This window comes from Capra hircus, chromosome 3 (assembly GCF_001704415.2).
Source record: "Capra hircus breed San Clemente chromosome 3, ASM170441v1, whole genome shotgun sequence".
Classification (NCBI taxonomy): domain Eukaryota; kingdom Metazoa; phylum Chordata; class Mammalia; order Artiodactyla; family Bovidae; genus Capra; species Capra hircus.
Window position 1 is genome coordinate 40811723 of NC_030810.1, and position 21074 is coordinate 40832796.

At 42.9% G+C, this 21074-nt stretch overlaps 1 protein-coding gene across 2 annotated transcripts in view; it reads left to right on the forward strand.

Moving 5' to 3' along the window:
• The window catches only part of DNAJC6 (DnaJ heat shock protein family (Hsp40) member C6), a 170729-nt gene continuing 151517 nt past the window's right edge, over window positions 1863–21074 (forward strand). Inside the window, exon 1 of one of the 2 annotated variants that reach the window (XM_018045207.1) lies at window positions 1863–2027. In XM_018045207.1, the coding sequence (XP_017900696.1) occupies window positions 1913–2027 (115 nt within the window). In that variant the 5' untranslated portion in view covers window positions 1863–1912. Of the gene's footprint in view, window positions 2028–10477; window positions 10672–21074 lie in introns of those variants that run through there. The other variant, XM_013962777.2, reaches the window with a different exon arrangement.

The window sequence follows — 21074 nt, forward strand, 5'->3', positions numbered from 1 at the left end:
AACTTCAACAGTTTATCACTGACAAAGACTCGTAAACATATATGAAAAAAAAATGAAAGCATTAGTTGCTTAGTCATGTCTTACTCTTTGCAATCCCCATGGACTGTAGCCCATTAAGCCCCTTTGTCCATGGAATTCTCCAGGCAAGAATATTGGAGTAGGTTGCCATGCCCTTCTCCAGGGGATCTTCCTAACTCAGGGATCGAAGGTGGCCACCAGGAAGTCCTGAAACATATTTATATATATGTTATATATACATATATAAACATATAAATATATATATATATTTCTCTGTGTATCATCTAGATGCATTATCAGTTACCTCCTTTGGTTATTTAAATTTTGATCATTTGGTGAAACTGTCCTATAATAAATTGGGCTTTTTGTTTGAACCTACAAAAATGGCAAGATTCAACCTAACTTAGAAACTTTATTAAGGCTTTATATATGTAACCTGGCCTCTCTGATGCTCAGTTTCCCCCATCAGTTAAGTGTATATATGGATATATGTGCTCATTTCTGTCCAGCTGTTTGCCACCCCATGGACTGTAGCCTGCCAGGCTCCTCTGCCCATGGAATTTTTGAGGCAAGAATACTGGTGTAGGTTGCCATTCCCTACTCCAGAGGATCTTCCCCACCCAGGGATCAAACACTGACTCTTGTGTCTCCAGCACTGGCAGGTGGATGCTTTACCGCTAGCTCCACCTGGGAAGCCCTCTGTTAAGCATGCTGCTGCTGCTGCTAAGTCGCTTCAGTCGTGTCCGACTCTGTGTGACCCCATAGACGGCAGCCCACCAGGCTCCGCCGTCCCTGGGATTCTCCAGGTAAGAACACTGGAGTGGGGTGACATTTCCTTCTCCAATGCATGAAAGTGAAAAGTGAAAATGAAGTCGCTCAGTCGTGTCCTACTCTTAGCGACCCCACAGACTGCAGCCCACCAGGCTCCTCCGTCCATGGGATTCTCCAGGCAAGAGTACCGGAGTGGGGTGAAATTGCCTTCTCCGCTGGTAAGCATAGATATTAATAATTTCTCTCCCATGAGTAACATTGGGAGAGTTAAATAATGTATGTAAAACCGGACACATGAAAGGCATTCTATACACATGAGCTATTACTATTGCAGCCAGGCCCTGTTAAGGAGTCTTGGTTTTGCTCTTCTTCTCTTGGACTCCCCCAACTACAAGCAAAATCGCTACAGAGACGAAGTGGTGAGAAAGCTGGGCTACCTCAGCTCTGACATCTTAGTTTCCTCATCTGGCAAATGGGGAAATGCTTTCTACCCCACAGCGGTAGTATGAAGTTTAATGGCATATGTGTAAAAGTCCCTGGACATAGACTAGGTTCTTAAAAAAGAGAAAAACAGGTGATTCTTAATCTGTTATATGAAGAAAACAGGAATATCTGTCACACTTAAAAAAATTCGAACATAACGTGGAATCATCCTGAGGAAGAAGAAGGGAATGAACAAATGCAGTTAGAGCCGAGGATTTAGGAATCTGCATGGTTTAGAGACTGTGATCTCCCGGTCAATTACCTGACCTTTCGGAGCTTCAATTTTCTCTTTTGTAATTTGGGAATAAAAATCAGCGCATATCCCAGGAGTTTTTGTGTTAATTAATGATGCCGAGCTGCAGTCGGGCAATCCCGGAATCAAGGACGAATGACTAAAGCATTGAGCCGTGAGCTGCTGAGCGCTTCCCCCGGGCTGGCGCATCCCGGCAGCGCCCCCAGGCTCGGCGCGAGCGCGGTACCCACCCCCAGCCCCCGCCCCGCACCCGACCGCAAGCTCCTCCTCCCGCGGCCGCGTCCTCCCCCGCGACGGCCGGGCACCTGGCAGACGCGCGGCGGCCGGGGAAGCGGGAGGCGACCCTCGGGCGGCGGCGGGCGGCGGGGGAGGGGTGCGGGCGCACAGATGGGAGCAACTGAGAAGAGCGGCAAGAAGAGCCGGAGGCTGTTTTCTTCGCTGCGGCCGTGGAAGGCGACCCGGCGGCTCTGGCGGACGCGCTCGGCTTCCAAGGCTGCGCAGGGTGAGTGTGGGCGCGGCCGCGGGACCTGTTACTGCGCGCCGCGGGCGCCGGCCTTCGACTGCTAGGGGCTGCGGTGGCCCCGAAGGCCGTAGGTGGCATCTCCCGCTGGGTTCTCGGCTCCCAACCCACCCCCGCAACTCCCCGGGACCCACGGCGGGGGGAGCGACGCCTCCTGGATGTCTGGCCCTGCCTGGGCGACCCTCCCTCCTGACCCTTGGCCGCAGGGACTAGACCAGTACCGGAGCTCCCCCGGGGTCGCTCAAAGACAGTCCTCTTCCCTCCTCTCCATCCGCCTCCACCCTTGAGCATCTCCCCTTGGCCCAGGTGGTTGCAGCTTGTTTATTTCCCGAAGAAGTCCCAGTGCGTCCGTTTGGCTCTTAGCAGAGGGAATCCGGGGTGCCTCGGAGAAACAGTTTGCATCCCCCACCCCCAAACACCTGGCCGGCACCTGCAATGCAGTACCCGTTGGGGGAGTTAATCCGATCCGGGTCTGCCTTTTAGGTCCTCCCAATCTGGACCCACCCCCTTTCCAACCTGTTATCATGTACGCTCTAGTCACGATTACCTATTTTCCAAACACATTCCACCTTGTCCTCCACTAGGCCTTCACTCACATGTATTCAATCACTGACTTACTGCTTTCGTTCATTCCAAAACGTTTATGGAGCTCCCCAGTGTGTCAGGGTCGGGAGAGAACCAAATAGACAAGGCCACAGCTCATGGAACTACTTCCAGAAGGGGAAACTACATTACACACTTCAGACCGGTAAAAATCCCCATTACAAATTGCCATGTGTACTTGGCAGGAATCAGATCATCTGCTGGGAGAGGCAAAAAGGTAGAGGGGCCCTGGCTCACGTGGAAGGTGGCCAGGAGGGTCTCTGAGGCGATGCCATTGCAGCGGAGCCTGAAGACTGATCCGGAGTTACTCCAGCATGGAGCCAGGGTTAGAGCATCCTGCCAGAGGCAATAACAGGTGGATAGCATCCCAGTGCCTGAGCTTAGCAAGGGGAAAGTAAGGGAGACAGGGCCTGCTCAGGGTCTGAGTAGGGTGTAACAAGGAGTTGGGATTTTATTCCAAGTGAGCTGGGAAGACACTGCGTGTTCCCGGCATGTTCTGAGCACAGGGCCTGATCCGATATGCTGGCTCACTGCTTTATCTCTGTCTGCAGTGGCCATGCATTGGTCTCTCAGCCTGGCCAATTCCTACCCATCCCTCAGGACTAGCACAAATGTCATCTCCCCTGTGAAGCCTTTCCGGGGCTTCGTGCCACCTGTAGCCTCTCTCTCGGTATTTCGTCGTCCATAGGACGTTTGTCACTGTTCATCTGCTGTTACAGGTTCCATGTAGGCAAGTTCTCATCCACTTCATCTTTCCATCCCCCATCCAGCTAAGTCCGGATTTTGTACTTTTAAGATACCTGTTTGCTTGTGTGTGTGTGTCTCCTGTCTTGTCCTTTTCATCTGTTTCCATCATGTGAGCATTCTTATTCCGAGGCTAACATGCCTTGAGCTCTAAAATGGCCGACCGGGGCCGAAGGGAGACTGCACCAGGGCCCTGTCATTGGTGTTGGCGTCATCCCCACCTCCACCCCAGGGTTGTTTGGAAGACTAAATGAATTAATGAGTTAATAATTGTAAAGTGCTGGCACATAGTAAGCATTCTAAAGAGAAATTTGACAAAGGGCAAAAACAATTTTCAAATATTTATTTATTGTGTTAGAAATAAGCTTTTCAATTATGGATAGTTAGGGAGACTCTGTAGCTTGGCATTGTCATCTTGCGAGCTTTCAAAGGATGTATTCTTACTTTTAGTCAGTGTGCCAATTAAATTCCTTTCTCCTTGCATCAAACGGTTGCTGAAACTTAGTAGGTCTGAAGGCTGACCACCCCCGCTTTTCTTTTCAGCTTGCCTGAGTAGTTGAATAGATTGGGAATTGCAACAAGTATTGCTTTAGTGATACTTACATGCATAATGTTACTCCGGGTGTTGTGTGAATGTTTTGCAAAAGAGGAATAAATGGATATTCCTACTGCAGTGAATTGGGTTAGGATAAGTTTTCTAGTTTTACAGTTTTTAAACCCAGGTGTATACTATGTACACAGCCATCCTCTCCTCTTCTCTGTTCCCATCCTAGACTTCACCCATGGATTCCCAGGGCCCACTGCCACACCACACCTCTCTTTTCTTCAGTAGGATCTTGGCTGATCACTATATTTCCCTATTTCCCCCCCCACCCCCAACCTGGAGATGAGGCCATTAAAATGTCTTATGTTATATGACACTTTACAGCTTACAGAATAGCTCAACTATGAGGTTTTGTTTAGATGTTAACAAACCTTGGAAAGAAGGATGACAGATGATATTTATTTCCCGCATTTTAGAGATGAGGAAAGTGAAGCAAGAGACGGGTAGCTTGCCGAAGTTCACAGGACTGGTGTGTGGCCGATTTAGGTCTGGTTATCCACACAGCTTCCTTTCTTCCATGTCAGACAAAATAAACATGTTCCAATATCTATACTCATAGAAGGAAGAAGTAAAATGAATGAATATTATGCAATGAGTGAAATCCATATTCCAAATTTTATTTAATTTTTCTTAAAGGTGGCCTGAATTTCTCATGATGTCAACATCACTTAGGGCATCTATGATGGTTTGGTGCCAGACAGACTGTGACTTAAAGCTGCCACTGATGAGTGGCACACTAATAAATGGTGTGATCTTGGGCAGGGTGCTGAATCTTTCTAAAACTCCTTTATCTATCATATGTAAGATAGGAATGATATTCCTCTCTTAGGTTACTGTGATGATTAAATGGGTTAATGTATATAAAGTGCTTGGTACATAGTAGCTCACAGGTGGTGGTTATTTTTATTAATTTTAGTCCAGATATTCAACCATATGATCACACCAGAAATATGGGAAGTTCAGTGGGTGGTGGGGTGAAACATGACTGGAAGCTCCTTAGGGGCAGCAGTCCCTTCTGGACCAACTGGAAGGCCTTCCATGTCAATATCCTTCTCTCCCCTTCCCATCTTTTTTTCCACCAGGAGACTACAGGTGAGAAGTAGCATAGCTTCTGGGAATCCCTGGCATCTTTTCAGCTTAACATTGTATCCTGAATGTAGAAGATAAATGTAAATATGTTTATGTATTTATTGGATGACAATACATGAATGGATAAGTAATAATTGAATCCTCTAGGACATATATATTGATTCCTTACTTCCTTGCTAACACTCAGTGGTGTCTGCCTTTTTGAAGGGTATGAAGTGGTACTGCCTGGTTGTTTTATATTGAATTTCCCTGACAAATAATGAAGCTGAGGATTTTTTCATATGAATATTGGCCATATGTGACGAAGACATGTGTGAATGCCTGTTTATGTCTTTCCCCATCTTTTTCTTGGGGGTTTGTTTTTTTCTTATCTACTTATAGGAGTTCTTGAAATATTCTAGATACTAATGAGTTAGTGGCTTATATGTCCAAGCAGCTTTAAAAACTATAGTAACCATGCAAGCTGTTCTAAATGAACAAGCTGTACTCCAGTAGAAATAAACCCCCCAAGTTGCGTTCATCTTTTATAAAGAATCACATTTTAGTCAAATATCAAAGCTTTTAGGTTATTGAGCAGGGAGCAAATAGTTGGTGGAAGTATTTTGTGAGCAGTAGCCTTTCCTAGTCCTTGAAATGATGGTAGAAAATGGGTCTTATGCTCTTCCCACCAGAAATTACCTCCCACAAACTGTGGTGGGCCGAAGTGCCCTTGCCTGAATTGAAGTTATTCTTTGTAAAGTCACAGGTTGGAAGTGGAGTCAGTCTCCATCAGCAGGTAGTGCTTCCAGGACTAGTTACTTGGAGGAAAGAACAGAACACTTGTCAGGTGACCTGTGGTTTATGCTCTCACTGCCGTTTTCTTAACCATATATTCCTACAAACAAATCACAATGAATGGGGAGAATGATCACTAGCTAGGGATGTTGGAAAGATCAGATGAGATCATAACTATCAAAGGACCATGTAAATGCAAAGTATGTTTGCTAGGCCCAGGGGAGTAATCAAGCCTTTGCCAGGGTGGGACCCATACCTTTGGGCCCCATCCCTTCTACTCTCTGTTCTGCATACAGGTGCCTGATTGTAGGCAATGCGGGCTCCAGACCAGCAGCAACAGTGTCTCCAGAACTTGTCAGAAATGCCAATCCCTGCCCCCCCACCACAGAGCTACCCAATCAGAAACTCCGGAGATAGGGCCCAGCAGCCTATGCTTAACCAAGCCCTGCAGTCATTCTGATGTACGCTAATGCTTGAGAACAGGCCTAGTGGGATGTGCAAAGGCTTTAAAGACAGCGAATGTGGGATTTTCAATCTTAACTCTCCCGTTTGCCAGCTTGTGTGATGAGCAGGTTACTAAGCTCTCTGCCTTCCAGGCTCTCACTGATAGAAGGAAGAGGATGTCACTTCCTACCCAGGGTTTGTGAGAAGTCAATGACAGGCAGTATCCAGGTTCTGCCACCATGTAGCTGTGTGTCCTTCAGCAAATCTCCTTTCTTCTTTCTGCCTCAGTTTTCTCATCTGAAAAGATGGGCTGGGACTTCCCTGGGGGTCCCTTGGTTAAGGCTCCTTGCTTCCACTGCAGGAGGCACAGGTTCAATTCCTGGTCTGGGAACAAAAGTCCTGCAAGCCTTGCAGCATGGCCAGAAAAAAAAATATTAAAAAGATGGACCAGCAAGTGTTAACATGCGTGCTGCACAGCTTATTGTGTGCCAGCCATTGTCCTAAACATGTGAATATTTTAATCTTGTTTAGTTCTTACAGTAACCCTGTTTTACAGTCTCTATTTTATGAGTGAGAAACCTGCAGCACAAAAAGGGTAAGTAATGTTTTCAAAGTTACACAACTAGTAAGCTTGGATTCAAACCTAGGCAGTGTACTGTGAAAGTCCTTGCTTTAAAGGCCATGCTTGGCAAATAAGTTCTCTTTAAATGTATGGTGCTGCTGATGAGAAGAGTGCCTGGCACAGAGTAGGCACGGTATGTGTGAATTCTCTTCCCCTTGCCTTGTGGCTTGGCTTCATCAGAGCCTACCCAGCTTTTCTGATAGTCACGCTGCCTTCCTCTGCGGTGCCCCTAATCACAAACCCCCCTCCCCCTGCCCACTTCCAGGCAGCAGTTTTCTCACTCCAGACAGCTCTCTCACGGCTGAGCAAACCAAACAGAGGCTTGGCTGGGGGAGGACCAAATGTGGTGGTGCAGGTGAAGTCACCCTCCTGTCACCCTACCCTGGTATGTTTTGAAAATGAATGACAGCCAGAAGAGAGTCCAGGCAAGTTACCCAAAGATCATTGGGTTTGCCTCATTTGAGACAGAGCCTCCAAGTCTCTTTTGCTCTCAGATTTCCAAGGGAATGTGAAAGCTTTTTTTTTTGCTGAGTTTTTCTTCTCAGTAAAATTTACAGCTGGGCAGTTGAACCCACAGTGTTAACAGCAGCGTGTTTTTTTTTTTTCATTGTTATTTTGCTAGGACAATGAAAAGCCTTATTCTCTTTCAGTTCAGGGTGTCACTCATTGTTCTTGAAAATTCTTTTTGGTTTTGCTCTCAAGATGGCCTCCCTCGCTGGGCATGACTCACCAGTCTAATGACTCAGAAGTGGCATCTGAGAAGACAAGGACTGGGCAGAGCTGTGAAGGGACTTGTGGCCAGTGGAGCCTGCCTGACGCGTTCCCTAAACTTGGTTATTGAGATGGAACATCATTTCCATTAATGGTTGTTGGTACCAGTTTAATAGGAGCGTAGGGTCTTCCAGAGACACTGCCTTGTTCTGGAAAGCTCCAAGGCTTGAGTTCATCCTTGTTCCTCAACTGGGTGTGGCCTTGATGTGGCCAGACAAGACTTCTGAGAATTACCAAACACTGCTTAGAATGGCCACAGAATCAGACAATCTAAGGCTTCTGTAAAATCTGTATCATGAGGGAAAGCATGCTCTTGGAAAATCTGCTTGATTAAAAGGGGCCTGGAGTGAGCCTGGCAGGGCTTGAGCTGATCCTGTGTGCCAGGGCTATATAGTTTTCCTGATATGTAATTCTCGCAGTAGCCATATTATCTGTTTATTATCTTCTGCATTTTACGAGGAAACTGAGGTGCAGAGGGGCATGCTTGATCCAGATCAGTAGGTGATAATACTAGTCTTAACAGCATTTATGGAGCCCTCCCTTCATGCGTCATGTTTTGTGCTGTGTACTTGACATGCACTAGCTCACTTGAGCCTCATCCTGCCCTAGGAGGCAGGTGCCTTATTGTCTGCATCTTACAGATCAGGCAGTAGAGACTAAGAGAGGCTCAGGAACATATCCCAGCTACCTCAGGAGCCAGGAAATGGCAGAGCTTATGTTTGGACCTGGCCTCTTCTGCTCTCCTGTTCAAACGCAAGCCTTTCCTCAGCAGACCTTGTGGAAAGCTCTTGTTCTGAGACCACAGGCTCTTTAAGAACAGAATGTTCTGTTCAACACTGTGTTATTCTTTGTGTTCAGAGCAGTGTCTGGCATAGTGAATATTTATTGGATGAAAGAGTACCTGGATGGTGGCTCTTAGCACTTCCTTCTTCACCCTATCTGCCCCTAAAGGAGCTCTGAACTGGGCACTTTTCGGCTGCCCTGGCCTTGGTCCTTGGAGATGGAGATGGCTTTTTCTTTGAAGTGATTTATGGGCCAGCCTGGCCCATTTGGTGGCCAGTGAGGAGTTCCAGTGAAGGCAGATTTTTCTCATTGGCCTTTTTTTCAAAGATGAGCATAAAGTTATTATGCACTGTCAAGGAAAGATGGAAAAATAGATAAAATTACCCCATACTTTGGAGGAGTCTTTCAATTGTGGCAGCTAGCAGTCAACTCCAGGACCCCTAGTGGCCGTGACAAGCTTATGCTCCATAGCTGTGTTTAACTTGGGCTGCAGTAATGAGCAGGTAAACACTAGCAATTAGTTCTCTTAATGTGCCCAAGTATGTTGATAATTATACTTTACATTTATATAGAACTTGGTTTATAAAGTGGCATGTCTATTCTCTCTTTTGACCTCCTGAACAGCCTAGAATATACACAGGGCAGGAATGCTTAGCCCCACTTTACAAATGAGGAAACTGGTGACAGAGAGGTTAAATCACCTGCCCTACACAACTCAGGTAATAGTGGTAAGAGAGAGGTCTTCACCTTCTTACCTATCCTCCCTCCAGCAAAACTTCCATGTCAGTATTGTACTGGGGATGAAAGTAATAGGTTGGTTTATTTTTTTTAATACTTTTTTATTGGGATATAGTTGATATACAATGATGTGTTAGTTTCTGCTGTATGGCAAAGGATGTATTTCTTTTTGTTGTTCTTCTTCCAATTTAGTGAGGGCCTGGATTGGGTCAGTTAATCCTTCTGAATATCAGTTTACCAATCTGTATAATGGGGAACAAACACTGCCCATTAGTGAGTGCACTTGGAGCTAAGGAGGTTGTGAGAGTTCAGAACTTTTAAAACAATTTCTGAGTGAAGATTTTTAGAAGGGACTGTGATGACTCTGATCCATTTCCCACAAAAGTATGCTAAATGGTACCGCCCTGGCCACGCTATCTAAAATAGCACCTCTTTTACGTTATTATCATGCTTCAGTTTTATTCACAGCATTCACTGCCATTAATTATGTTTGTATTTATTTGTTTATGGCCTGTGTGAAGCCTCCCACCCAGATGTGACAGCCACGAGAGCAGGTATTTGGTCTGTTTTCCTGCCCTCCTGAGTCACTAGCAGGTGGAGTTGTGCCTGGCACAGATAACCACTTGTTGAGTGAATGAATGAAGGAATGGATTGGAGCTATGCAATGATTGAAAGTAAGCTGGAACTGGATGATTGAAAGGTTTGCTTGAGTATTCCTGGCTGTCTAACAGAGGGGTCTTGGTCTGGCTTTCCACAGATCATTTCTGTCTCAGCCATCTAGTGGCTTTAAAGCCTTGAGTACCAACTTACGCCTGGGTGAAATGGGTTCAATAATCTAGGTCCATACAGCAGATACAGTCATTGTATGGCACTGTATGATGCATTGTAACAGCTGGTGAGTGGCCTGAAGGCTGGGGCCGGTTCTGTCACTGTTTTATCCCAGTACTTAGCACAGAGCCTGGTCCACGGAAAGGTAAAGGAAATGTTTGCTGAATGAATGAATATGTAAGAAGAAATGGCACAGGGCTCTTAGTCCACCTCCAAAATGAAGGTCTCCATTTGAGGATAAGCTTGGTGCACGGCGCACACGTTCCCCTTTCAATTTGAATCAAATCTCTCTGGAGAGAAGGAGGCACTAAGCAGTGCCCTAACCTACTGCAAGGAATGGCAAGCCTAGGCTCCAGATCCAGTTCCATGCCGTGTTTTGGAATTTGTGTTTACGTCTGCCTTCATCTCCATCCTTTCCGCTTCAGCATAAGCAAAATTATAACCCAGCACACTGACTTGCATGCAATTATCAGAGCCCTGGTGCTCCTCCGTTGAGGGACTTTGTCCCCGAGACTGCTGACTGTCTGAATGACAGATCTAGAGTCAGAGTTGCAGAATCAGCCGGACTTTCCTGCTCCTTTGCAGCAGAGGCAGGAGGGAGAGAATGAAAGATTCTGAAAATAAAGGTAAGAGGCTGACTGCAGAGGGAAGGCTAAAAGATGCTAGGGTTAAGATGTCACTCCGTGGACATGCTGAGTGTATATTAAATGGTTGGTTTAAAGTTAGTGTGCATATATTATTTTAAAAGTCTAGTTATATAATAAACATGACATTTAAAATTAACTGGTTTCTGGTTTCCAAATACTGTGTCATTCAGTTTTCCATTTTTGTGCTACTAAATATAAGAACATTTTTGCATTCTTCATTTAATCCTGGCTGAGAACCACATATTTACATTTCAAAAATTTCCTAGTAATAGCTTGCTTTTATTTCAAGAGTGTTCACATTACTTAATATATAGGTCTTCAGTGCATTATTGGAATTGCAATATCTGAAATACTTCAGACTTTTTACAGTCTGGGTTCTTAAGAAAAATGTGGACCAAGAATCCTTTAATGAAGATTCACCTTTTCAGGAGGATCCAACAGGGAGCTGTCACTGACCTTCAGAAGTGTTTATCTTGCAGAGAAATTTTCAGATGCAAACTCTCCCCCCGCCCTAACCCTAGCCTCCGTCCCTAGATCCCTGGGCCCTCCCCCAGCACCTTCCCCCTACATCCCCCAATTCTGTTGAGGCATGGGGGAAGACAGAACAGATTTAAAGGAAAATTCAGGAAAGCACAGAGGTCTCTAAAGGGAGCCAGACAAATATTTTAAGCTCAACAACGATTCTGGACCATACTGAGGTTTTGAATTCCGAGGCTCCGTACATTTTCTTCCGCAAACAGGGGAGGAGCTCTAGATCTCTAGGCTCTGGAGGCTACAGGGCGTACCCCAATCCTGTTCCCGGGAAGGAGCCCGTCCTTGGTGCTGCGTAGGTGCTGCTCCGGGTCGGGTGCAGGAGGAAGGTGCAGGGTATTCAGGCAGCAAAGCTCCCGGGGAAAGCTCCTGGGCAGCTGCCATTCCATCATCGCACCACCTGGGCCAGCCCCAGCCCCCCAGCGCTAATTTTAGGGTTTGCCTGCTGCATCGCGCTCCGCCCCCCAGCAGGCATTCGCTGATCTCACCCCAAGCCTCTGCGCAGCAATTTGCACTCCACTCTCTCCTCCCAGAGCGCTCTGCTTTAAGGACACTGCAGCACTTTGCCCCTGGGGACAGGGCTTGGATGCCCAGCTGATGCGTGGCACGCAACTCCGGCGGGTTACTTGTAACCGCCGACCCTTCCCAGCGCCCGAGACGAGATGTTGGCGTGATCAGTGAGACCCGCACAGGCCCCAAGCCTGCTGACTACTGTGCGCAGGACTGCTTGCTTGGCCTTCTTCAGCCCAGTCCTCGGCCACACTTTGTGGCGTGCAGTCTAACTTTAATGGACAGTGATGCTTGTTCCATATTAAAAATAAACAAAAACCGACTAACCAAACAAATCAAAAACACACAGCCTGATGCTGGTAGGGAGGCTGGTATTTTAATCTATCACGCTGTTTGTAAGGAAGGCTCTTAAACCATCTCTCTTTCTATAATTGAGGCTTTAAAAGGAGCCGGGGTAGCTGGTGTTTGTAGATTTAGGTCTAATAGGCTCTGGATCATTCATGTCCACATATTGATCTCTGTGGTTTTGATGTTTAAATTTTAATTAAACAGCCTGAGCGGGGAGATTTGCATGGCCCTGGTAAATCAAAGAGGACCTGTCCACTGCTATTTGTAAGCCAGGCTCTCATGGACAAATAAAACATGTGCATGTTTGTTTAAAATATTTTAAATGAACTCAGGGAGAATGTTGGCCTTTCTTGTGTTGTTTTCAGTAGCTGGAGAAAGGGTTTCTGGAAAGAAAAAAAATATCCTTATATGCCCTGTCATGCTAGGCCAGAGGCATGGTTCAGAAGAAATTGAGACTGAGCTGGAGGCTCAGGTTAGGTTAATATTCACCATCATTTGGAATGGAAACACTCTCACTTTCTCAAGTGTATCAGGATGATACAGTATGATACAGTATGTACAGGATGATACAGGATGATAAAGTGATCAATATTCAACCCCCCAGCTGCCTTTTTGAGGGGAGTTGGTATTTAGAATTTTGTTCCACTTTATTTTGGAAGGAGCCTTGGTCAGAAGTGAGAATGGTTAGGTTCCTTCTTGTTTTGTCACTTAACTCATTACTGACCTAGCACAAAACCCTTTGGATCTGTTTTCTTATATCGAAAATGGAGTAATCTTAGACCAGAGCACTGTGCTTAAGGTTGTGGGTCATAAGAAAGCAATTTAGTGAATTTCAAGCAACCTTGTAGAAAAATGAAATAGGATAGAAAATATCAGAAACCATTGTGTATGCTCAGTGTAAATAATTGTTTCCTGTAACTTCTGTTTTAGGTATTTATGTTTATTTATGTAGATATGGGCTGCATTAATGTCAGATCTGTTTCTTATTGCAAATCCTACTCAAAAGAGTTTGAGAAACACGGCAATCAATCATAGCTTCCTGGTTTGTCAAGGAGTCTGTGAAATGTGGTTTTACATGCATGTCCACTTTTGTTTGTGTATGCTGAGAATGTCAGTAGTTTTTCCTCAAAATTTTGAAGGGGTTTGAGATCCCAAATAGGTTATGAATCATTCTGTTTCTACTAAGGCCCTCACAAGCTAACTTCTTAGAGATCAAAGAATCCTTTCAGGGCTGGGAGATGGGTGTGTGTTGACAGGACCAGTTAAGTGTGAGATGTGAGATGGAGTGTATGAGCATGTTAAAGAGAAAGTGTGCCCATGGTAACCAGACCATGAGAGCTATTTGTAGATTCCAAAGTGCCAGTTGGTGACCTAAATATGAAACATAAATATCTAAAAATTAGTCTTTGTGCTGAAAAGTACCACAGGAAACCCACCAAAATGTTGTGCTTTGTTTGGAAGTTACCTCTGCTTGAAAAGATTGAAAACAAGAACCAGGTAAAATCTCAAGAGACTGACAGGGACAAATAAATCATCAGAATGTTGGTCGGCAGAAACAGAATTTTTATAAGCTACCATCACATGACTAGTGTTCTCTAAATGTTGAGCTGTGGTTTAATAAATGCCTTTCTTTTTCCTCTTTTCAGTACATCTTAAGACAATTTGATGAGGCTTTTAAACACAAACGGCGTTGTATAGCATTTACCCAACATCTCAAAATGCTCTGCAAGCCAGAAAAAAACTTTGTATGGGGCAACTCAGGAGAAAATAGTTGAATGAGTTAATGACTAGGTATTGGCAAACATGACAGCTAATTATACTAATAACAACCATAGCTCCTATTTAATGATTGAGTAATATGTGAAAAGCTCTCTGCAAGGTGCTTTACACATTGTCACAACACTGCAAGGCTGGAGGTATTTTACGTGTAAAGAACTGAATTAAGAATTTGTACGGGGACACATAGCTAGTAAGTGGCAGACCCGGGGTTCAAACCTGGGTCATTTTATCTTCAAAACCATTCACATGGTGTGCAAGGGCTTGAGAGTAAGTAGCATGGGAAAACAGCAGTTTTTAAATAAAATTTTCAGCATTATTTATTGTTGGATTAATTTACTTATTATAAAAAGGGAAATGTGAACTGTAGAAAATGCTGGCTTTTGCATAATTTTCTAGACTGTGTTTATTCGGAAAACAGGCATTTTAACGATTAAGTTCAGCTGCAAATTTTTCTTTTATTTTTAAGTTCTCTGAGTATTTTGTACAACAAGATTTTAGAAACAGAAATAAAAAAGAATAGTGCAGAGTTTGAAAATTTGAGTGGAAACTTTTTTTTCCTACAACAGTTTAGGGCAAATAGTTCTTTCAATTTTTTCCTATGTTTTATTTCAAAATAACAAGCATGACATTTTGTGAGCAAATAAAATTATGTGTGACATTGTAACACAGTAAAACTAGGATTAGAGCACACTCTTTCCTGACAGATTTTGATTTTTTACTGAAAGTTATTACAGAATCTGATTGGGAGTTTGAATATTGTCAGATCCAGACTTCTAAACCCTAAGTATTTAAAAGACTATGGTGCACACTCCCCAATCAGCAGTTCAAAATGAAATCAGTGCTGTGCTTGGTTGCTCAGTCGTGTCCGACTCTTTGTGACCCCATAGAAGGTAGCCCGCCAGACTCCTCTGTCCATAGGGATTCTCCAGGCAAGAATACTGCAGTGGGTTGCCATGCCCTCCTCCAGGGGATCTTCCCAACCCAGGGACTGAACCCAGGTCTCCCACATTGTGGGCAGATTCTTTACCATCTGAGCCACCAGGAAAGCCCAAGAATATTGGAGTGGGTGGCCTATCTCTTCTCCAGGGGAACTTCCTGACCCAGTAATCGAACCAGGATCTCCTACACTGCAGGTGGATTCTTTACCAGCTGAACTACCAGGGAAACCCCCTTAATGTGTGTGGGTGTGTGTTTTAACAACCATGACTATTTTTAGAAAAAGTGATACTTTTAGAGAAAACTCAATTCTTTCAAGATTTTTGTCCTTGCTGCTTGGGACTGTGTAGGTTAGGCAAGTGATGTATGTTGGTTGGGGTGATCTATACATGGTTGAGTGAGTTTTCAGCTTCCATGGTTAGCATGAGATAAAGCTGGGTTTAGAGCCTGAACTATGTCAGTGGTTTCTCAAATGCACATGATACTGCTTCCTGTTGTTATGTGCTTCCTGTGGAACATATTAGAAATATGCAAGGGGCTCTAGCAGCGTTCACTGGGCAGAAACTGGAAATGCTTGATGGCCGGCAATGTTCCTGATTGTTCCATTTAATGATGAATTATTCCTGGGTCCTGTGCAATTTTCAGATGTTTTGCTGAAGAGGTAAGTTGAAAAACTCTCTATACTTTTCTGAGCCTAGAACATATTCATTGGTTTTACATATGCACTGAAATTTCCAGGATTAAAAATGCTGTGTAAAGCAAGGAAAGATTTTATTTAATACTTAATTGTGTTTAGAAAAATCACTTGCCCAAAGCACCTATTGGTTTGAGACATCAGTACAACATACCTGTCTCATTCAGTGTATGTACCTGTACATGTATGAATATTATATCTTGCTTGAGTATTTGTATATTGAAATCCATATTGTTTTGGTATTTACTTCTCTTTTATGTTATTGTTGATATATACATATAGTTATTGTTTAATTGTGTTAGGTAGATTATTTTATCTTTAAATTTCATCTTGAGATGCTAAACGAGGAAATACAGGATATTTTTTATTTGTATATATGTATGTTAGAGTGTAGGGCTTCCCTGGTGGCTCAGATGGTAAAGAATCTGCCTGCAATTCAGGAGACCCGGGTCTGATCCCTGGGTTAGGAGGATACCCTGGAAAAAGGGAATGGCTACTCACTCCAGTATTCTTGCCTGGAGAATCCCATGGACAGAGCAGCCTGGAGGACTCTAGTCCATGTGGTTGCAAAGAGTCGGACATGATTGAGCGACTGACACACACACATGTTAGAGTACACAAATAACTTTATTTTTACCTCTTTAATAATTTAAAAGAATTTCAGCAAACATTAAAACTTTTGGAGACTGTATATTCAATTTTACTTCTCTTATTCTTTAAAAAAAAGTCAGAGCAGTCTACAACAATGAGTTTGAGCTGAGCATTAACTTACCTCTTTAAGGGCAGAAATACTGAGATATAGGCATTATAAATCTTCCAAAAAATAATGCCACTGGTAATATATAGTTGTATTACTGTAACTGGAATTTTAAAATTTTACTTTATAATTATTTGCTGTTAGGATGTAAAAATATAGTTGATTTTTATTTGTTGACTTTATTTCAGTGACCTTGCTAAATTCATTTATTAAATAGTTTTTAGATTTTTGTAGATAGTAGGTTTTCTATGAATAAAGACACTGTATTTCTTACTTTCCAGTCTTTATACTTTTTATCCCTTTAATAGCCAGTATTATTGCACTGGCTATACTCTCTCAAAATGTTTAATAGAAGTGGTGATGGTGAGCATCCTTATGTTGTTCCTATCTCAGAGAAAAAGCTATCTTTCACCATTAAGTACATTATTTGATGTAGGATTTACATAGACATTTTTATACCAGATTAAGAAAGTTAACTTCTATTCCTAGTGTGCCAGGTTTTTTATCATGAATTGGTGCTGAGTTTTATCAAATGCTTTCCTGTTTTGAGGAGCCCAGCCTGGTGCTCTATGATGACCTAGAGGGGTGGGATGGGAGGAAGGAGGGAGACTTCAGAGGGAGGGGAAATTATATATATATATAAACTGATGACTGATTCCTGTTGTTGAACAGCAGAAACCAACACAACATTGTAAAGAAATTATCCTCCAATTAAAAAAAAAGGATAAAAATGCTTTCCTGTTTTGTGATGATCATATGACTGTTCTATATTTATTCTGTTAATATGATGAATTACATTGATTTTTTCTTTTTGAATGATCTTTTTAAAGTTTGAAGTATAGCTGGTTTACAGTATTATATGATAAAGATGTATAGCATAGTGTTTCAGAATTTTTGTATAGTATAGATTATACCCCATTTATAGTTGTTATAAAATGTTGGCTATATTCCCAGTGCTGTACAATGTAATACTTAGAGCTTATTTGGGAGAAGGCAGTGGCACCCTACTCCAGTAGTCTTGCCTGGAAAATCCCATGGACAGAGGAGCCTGGTGGGCTGCAGTCCATGGGGTCGCTAAGAGTCCAGCACGACTTAGTGACTTCACTTTCACTTTTCACTTTCATGCATTGAAAAAGGAAATGGCAACCCACTCCAGTATTCTTGGCCTGGAGAATCCCAGGGATGGGGGAGCCTGGTGGGCTGCCGTCTATGGGGTTGCACAGAGTCGGACATGACTGAAGCGACTTAGCAGCAGCAGAGCTTATTTATTTTATACATAGTAGTTTGCACCTCTTCATTGGAAAAGACTCTGATGCTGGGAGGGATTGGGGGCAGGAGGAGAAGGGGACAACAGAGGATGAGATGGCTGGATGGCGTCACTGACTGGATGGTCGTGAGTCTGAGTGAACTCCGAGAGTTGGTGATGGATAGGGAGGCCTGGCGTGCTGCGACTCATGGGGTCGCAAAGAGTCGGACACGACTGAGCGACTGAACTGAACTGAACTGAACTGAACTGAATTCCCCTGCTCCTATCTTCCTCCTCTCTTCTTCCCTCTCCCCACTCGTAACCGCTAGTTTGTTCTCTGTATGTGTGAATCTGTTTCTGTTTTATTATATTTATTTGTTTATTTTTACATTTATGTTTTGACTGTTAAACTAGCTTTGCATTACTTAATAAACTCACCTTAGTTGTGGCATATTATCCTTTGCATATATTTGCTGGATTTCACTGGCTAATGTTTTGTGGTGGAGTGTTTTCGTCCACAAGAGAGATTAACCTGTAATTTTCTATTGTGGTGGTGTCCTTCCCTGGTTTGGACATGAAGGTTTTACTGAATTTATAAAACAATTCTTCAATCTGTTCTCCTGAGGAGTTCTGTGAGATTGCAGTTATTCTCTAAAAATTCACTGGTGGAAACTATTTGTGTCTGGAAATTTTGTTGTGGGAAAGTTTTAAAATATGGATTCATTTATTGTAATAGGTCTATAATAGATTTATTTAGATTTCTTATTTCTTTTTGTGTTTTAGTAAGTTTTTTTTAGTGTTTTTTTAGTAAGTATTTTCTAAGAATTTGTCCATTTTACCTGAACTTTCAAATTTATTGGCATAAGGTTTTCTTTACATCCTTTTATGATCTTTCTAATATCTGTAGGTTGCCTGGTGTTTTCCCTACTTTTATTCCTGATATAGATTTTCTATTTTTTATACTGGTAGTTCTCACTTTTTGCATGCATATTGCAAAGATTTTATAAATTGAATTAATCTTCGCAAAGAGTTAGCTGTTTTTGGATGGGCCCCATGGCTTGCAGGATCTTAGTTTCCTGAGCAGGGATCGGACACTCTCCCCCTGCAGTGGAAGCAGGGAGTCGTAAACACTGGACTGCCAGGAAGGTCCCTTGCTCTTTGTTTCTAACTTACTTTTACTGTGGTCAGAGAATGCACTTATGCTTATTTATTATGTTTTTATTATTTAAAAATTTTAAATTTTGTATTGGAGTATATTTGACTAACAGTGTTGTGTTAGCTGCAGGTGTACAGTGGAGTGATTGTTATACGTATTATGCATCTGTTCTTTTAAAAATTCTTTTTGCATTTAGGTTGTTACAGAGTATTGACCAGAGTGCCATGTGCTATACAGTAGGTCCATGTTGGTTTTCTATTTTAATTGTAACAGTGTGTACATGTTTGTCCCAAACTCCTAATCTATCCCTACCCCCACTCCTGCCCCGCCACCATAATCATAAATTTCTTCTCTAAGTCTGTGAGTCTATTTCTGTTTTATAATAAGTTCATTTGTATCTCTTTTTTTTTGATTCTGCATATAAGTGATATCATATGATATTTGTCTCTCTCAATCTGATTTTCATCATTTGCTGTGATAATTCATGTTGCTGCATGGTCCATTCATGTTGCTGCAATTGGCATTATTTCATTCTTTTTAATGACTGAGTACTATTTCATTGTGTATATGTAACACAGCTTCTTTGTCCATTCATCTGTCTGTGGACATTCAGGTTGCTTCTGGTTCTTGGCTATTGTGAATAGTGCTGCAGTGAACATTGGGGTGCATGTATTCTTTTGAACCATGTTTTTCTCTGACTGTATGCCCAGGAGTGTGATTGCTGAATCATACATGTGTTCTGGTATAGTTTCTTAAGGAACCTCCACACTGTTCTCTATAGTGGCTGTACCAACTTACATTCCCACCAACAGTGTAGAAGGGTTCCCTTTTCTCCACTTGCTTGCCAGCACTTAGTGTTTGTAGACTTTTGATGATGGCCACTCTGACTGGTGTGAGGTGATATCTGATTGTACATTTGATTTGCTTTTCCCTAATAATTAGTGACAATATACAGCCTTGACATACTCTTTTTCCTATTTGGAACCAGTCTATTGTTCCATGTCCAGTTCTAACTGTTGCTTCCTGCCCTGCATATAGGTTTCTCAAGAGGCAGGTCAGATGGTCTGGTATTCCCATCTCTTTTGGAATTTTCCACAGTTTGTTGTGATCCACACAGTCAAAGGCTTTGGCACAGTCAATAAAGCAGAAATAGATATTTTTCTGGAACTCTCTTGCTTTTTCCATGATCCAGCGGATGTTGGCAATTGGATCTCTGGTTCCTCTGCCTTTTCTGAAACCAGCTTGAACATCAGGACGTTCACGGTTCATGTATTGCTGAAGCCTGGCTTGGAGACTTTTGAGCATTACTTTACTAGCATGTGAGATGAGTGCAATAGTGTAGTAGTTTGAGCATTCTTTGGCATTGCCTTTCTTTGGGATTGGGAGGAAAACTGACCTTTTCCAGCCCTGTGGCCACTGCTGAGTTTTCCAAATTTGCTGGCATATTGAGTGCAGCACTTTCACAGCAGTATCTTTCAGGATTTTAAATAGCTCAACTGGAATTCCATCACCTCCACTAACTTTGTTCGTAGTGATGCTTTCTAAGGGCCAATTGACTTCACATTCCAGGATATCTGGCTCTATGTGAGTGATCACACCATCATGATTATCTTGGTCATGAAGATCTTTTTTGTACAGTTCTTCTGTGTATTCTTGCCACCTCTTCTTAATATCTTCTGCTTCTGTTAGGTCCATACCATTTCTGTCCTTTATCAAGCCCATCTTTGCATGAAATGTTCCCTTGGTGTCTCTGATTTTCTTGAAGAGATCTCTAGTCTTTCCCATTCTGTTCTTTTCCTCTATTTCTTTGCACTGATCGCTGAGGAAGGCTTTCTTAGCTCTTCTTGCTATTCTTTGGAACTCTGCATTCAGATGCTTATATCTTTCCTTTTCTCCTTTGCTTTTTGCCTCTCTTCTTTTCACAGCTATTTGTAAGGCCTCCCCAGACAGCCATTTTGCTTTTTTGCATTTCTTTTCCATGGGGATGGTCTTGATCCCTATCTCCTGTACAATGTCATGAACCTCATTCCGTAGTTCATCAGGCACTCTATCTATCAGATCTAGTCCCTTAAATCTATTTCTCACTTCCACTATATAATCACAAAGGATTTGATTTAGGTCATACCTGAATGGTCTAGTGGTTTTCCCTACTTTCTTCAATTTCAGTCTGCATTTGGCAATAAGGAATTCATGATCTGAGCCACAGTCAGCTCCTGGTCTTGTTTTTGTTGACTGTATAGAGCTTCTCCATCTTTGGCTGCATAGAATATAATCAATCTGATTTCAGTGTTGACCATCTGGTGATGTCCATGTGTAGAGTCTTCTCTTGTGTTGTTGGAAGAGAAGTGCCTTAAGGCAGAAAGTGAAGAGGAACTCAAAAGCCTCTTGATGAAAGTGAAAGTGGAGAGTGTAAAAGTTGGCTTAA